The following is a 2,970-nucleotide window of genomic DNA, read 5'->3' as shown; positions in this document are numbered from 1 at the left end:
GACAATGCTGCTAACTACAAGGCTGCAGGAAAATTGCTAACTGAAAAGTATCCTTTGCTTTGTTGGTCTCCATGTGCAGCTCATTGCATTAATTTGATTTTGAAGGACATTACCGAGATACCCTCGGTGACTGAATTGGTTCAGCTTGCATCTCGGTGACTGTTTTCATCTATAACCATAAGTGGCCATTAAATTGGTTGAGGAAAAGAAGAGGCTGGATAGAAATAATTTGACCAGGTGCCACTCTCTTTGCTACAACATTCATTTCATTGCAAAGCTTATGTGACCACAAATCTTATTTGCAAGCTATGGTTACCTCTACTGATTTCAAGAAAGTTTTAAAACTGTTAAAAGCCAATGATGTGAAACATACTGTCTTAAGTGAAAGATTTTGGAATAATTGCTTGATAATTGTGAAGGTCATGGCTCATATTTTAAAGATTTTGTGTATTTGCGACTCCGATGAAAAACCCTCACTAGGTTACGTGTACGAAGGTATGAATAGGGCAAGTAAAGGCATCAAGGAGTTGTTTCGCAATAAAGAACGTAATTGTAAGCAGTATACCGATATTCTTGAGGCCTGTTGGGATAAGATGTTGCGTAAGAATCTTCATGCAGCTGCTTATTGGTTAAATCCAATATTTCAATACGATACAAATAATGATTCGGAAAAGCGTTATGCATTTAAAAGTGTGCTTGACATGATTGAGAAGAAGACGAATTTAGATGTTGTAAAGCTTACAACACAATTATGCATGTTTCGTGATCGAGAGAATGAAGAATTTAGTCGACCAGCTGCTTTGGCTTCAGTGAAAAGTCACCGTCCTGGTATGTTTACTTCAACTTTGATTAATAATTTTAGTTTTATGAATTCTAGTATTCTACTAATATGTTCAAACTTTTTTATTAGATGAGTGGTGGAGAGTGTTTGGTACGGATGTCCTAGATTTGCATACATTAGCAATAAGAATTTTAAGTCAAACCGCATCTTCTTCCGGATGTGAACGTAACTGGAGTGTTTTTGAAAGAATCCACATGAAAAAAAGGAACTGATTGGAGCATCAAAGGCTTAGTGACCTCGTATATATCCATTATAACTTGCTTCTACATAATAGGTATAATATAAATGACATCTTCGCTGTTTATTTATTTTTTGTATAATAGTTATAAAAACAGTGAGTAATTTAACATCTAAATTTATTAGGGTCCATGAGAATAGAAGGTCCTACGACCCGGTGGATTACGAAAGCATTGATATAACCGATTTTTGGGTGATTGACGAAGAGGGGGAAGGTGAACTTCATTATGATGAATTGGAGAATATGCTAGAAGAAGAGCCTCCAAGTAACCTTGGAACTTCAAATTTGCAACCACAAGATCTTGAAGATATGAATGTACAAGAAGATGATGATGAACTGGTTACACTTGATGAAGATGAAAATGATGAAGATGTTATCTAAGTTACTTATAAGTATTCAGGTTTATGTTATGTTTGCTTAAATCGGGTTTATGTTTGCTAAAACTTGGGTTTTTTGTATGAATTTGGATTTTATTTTTAGCTAAAACTTGGGTTTATTAGTATGAATTTGGATTATGTTTGCTCAAACTTATGCTTGTTTAGCAGCTTATGATGATGATTCATGTGCTAAGCCTTTTTTCAATTGCAATTTCGTTCATACATGCATTTTTTAATTGTTTGAGAGGAAAACTGGTTTTCTGAACCGGTTCAACCGGTCGAACCGGTGACCCGGTGAGGCTCCCGGTTCACTGCCCGGTCCGGTTATGAAAACATTGTGTATAGCGAATGGAGGCCCATTCGTTATGAAGGCATAACGAATGATGGCTTATTCGTTAATTTATTACCCATTCGTTGTGGAGGCATAATGAATGGTGTCTCATTTGTTACTAAAGTATAATGAATGAGACCTACTTAACAAATGGGAGCTAATGGCCTATAAATAGGCAGCTCATGTTCATAATTTAGGAGAGATCCTTGCCTAAGTTATGTTCATGTTGTTACCATGCCGGATTCTCTCTAGACATAAGTTATTCACCATAATGTATGTATTCCACCATTAACGTAATGAATAGTATTTAAAGTATTTGTATCGTATTGATGTATCGTGTTAGCTGCTAGATCTTGGCTCGTAAACGTTTTCTCATAGGGTCAAAGCCTTGAAATAGTAATATTTTATTTGGGCATAACCCCTACCTTGCTTAGCTTAATAATTACTTACACTTTAGGCAGCACTTCCGCACTTGCACGAATATTGGGGTATTCTTGATCAACCTTTCTTGGCACGTAAATCAAGCTGACGTTCGGGGGTCGCCGGATCATGCACGCACTTCGAGGCAGAATGTTGATGATCGTCGTTTGAGTCAATCAAAAACCTAATGATTCTAAATAGTTAGAGCAAGTAGGGTATCGTATCACAAGGAGTATGTGGTCAATGTTTATTGTGTAACAAAATTAATATTATGAAGTAATGAGTTTTAGTGCTGATCACACAAGCAAAGAGTTTGATTTTAATAATAACAAGCAAATAACAACTTTCAAATAATTTATAAAAACAAATCACACCCGGGTTTCAAGTAACAAATATACAGTAATCTCATGTTCACTTAACAGATAGACTGTCAAAGATCAAATCAGATTGAATAACTAGGCAAACCTTAGGCATCAACAATCGCTAACACACGGCACTGGTTATCAAACAGTCCCTGCCAGTGTGACTCAACTAAGGGCAATTGAATGCTTCATCATATTTAAACTAGTCAAAACAACCCTATAAGCAATTATCATAGCAAATGGCAAACTAATCGTTCCGATCGAAATAAACCTAAACCGACTGAGTGCACAGTAATACCAAACATCAATACTCATAGATTAATCATAAACAATTACAAAATCATTCGTTCTTAAACACATAAGAAAACTGAAAAATACAAACTCTACATCCCGGGTATGAC

General features: G+C 35.8%; 1 protein-coding gene across 2 annotated transcripts; it reads left to right on the top strand.

The window, feature by feature from the left end:
• The first annotated feature begins 261 nt into the window (after positions 1-261).
• LOC143629790 (uncharacterized) lies at positions 262-1,479 on the top strand. 2 transcript variants are annotated; one of them, XR_013153027.1, is made up of 3 exons: positions 262-828; positions 911-1,115; positions 1,205-1,479. XR_013153027.1 is itself a non-coding variant. In XM_077098969.1 (2 exons), exons 1-2 carry the CDS (start codon positions 309-311, stop codon positions 1,051-1,053), a joined length of 663 nt encoding a protein of 220 aa, XP_076955084.1. In that variant the 5' UTR covers positions 262-308; the 3' UTR covers positions 1,054-1,479. The 2 variants fall into 2 exon arrangements, 1 of the variants encoding a protein (XP_076955084.1); XM_077098969.1 differs by having other exon boundaries at positions 911-1,479.
• Positions 1,480-2,970: the final 1,491 nt, after the last annotated feature.

The sequence above is a fragment of the Bidens hawaiensis genome, unplaced genomic scaffold (genome assembly GCF_021521415.1).
Source record: "Bidens hawaiensis isolate Kalapana, Puna unplaced genomic scaffold, B.hawaiensis_p1.1 tig00005460_1, whole genome shotgun sequence".
In the NCBI taxonomy this organism is placed as follows: Eukaryota; Viridiplantae; Streptophyta; class Magnoliopsida; order Asterales; family Asteraceae; genus Bidens; species Bidens hawaiensis.
Note: the sequence above shows the minus strand (reverse complement) of the source record. Positions and strands in the feature narration are given on the sequence as shown.

Excerpts from the sequence above, each read along its gene's own strand:
- LOC143629790 (XM_077098969.1), top strand. The coding sequence starts at position 309 with ATGGTTACCTCTACTGATTTCAAGAAAGTTTTAAAACTGTTAAAAGCC. Across the intron at positions 829-910 it reads AGTGAAAAGTCACCGTCCTG|ATGAGTGGTGGAGAGTGTTT; the intron begins GTATGTTTACTT and ends CTTTTTTATTAG.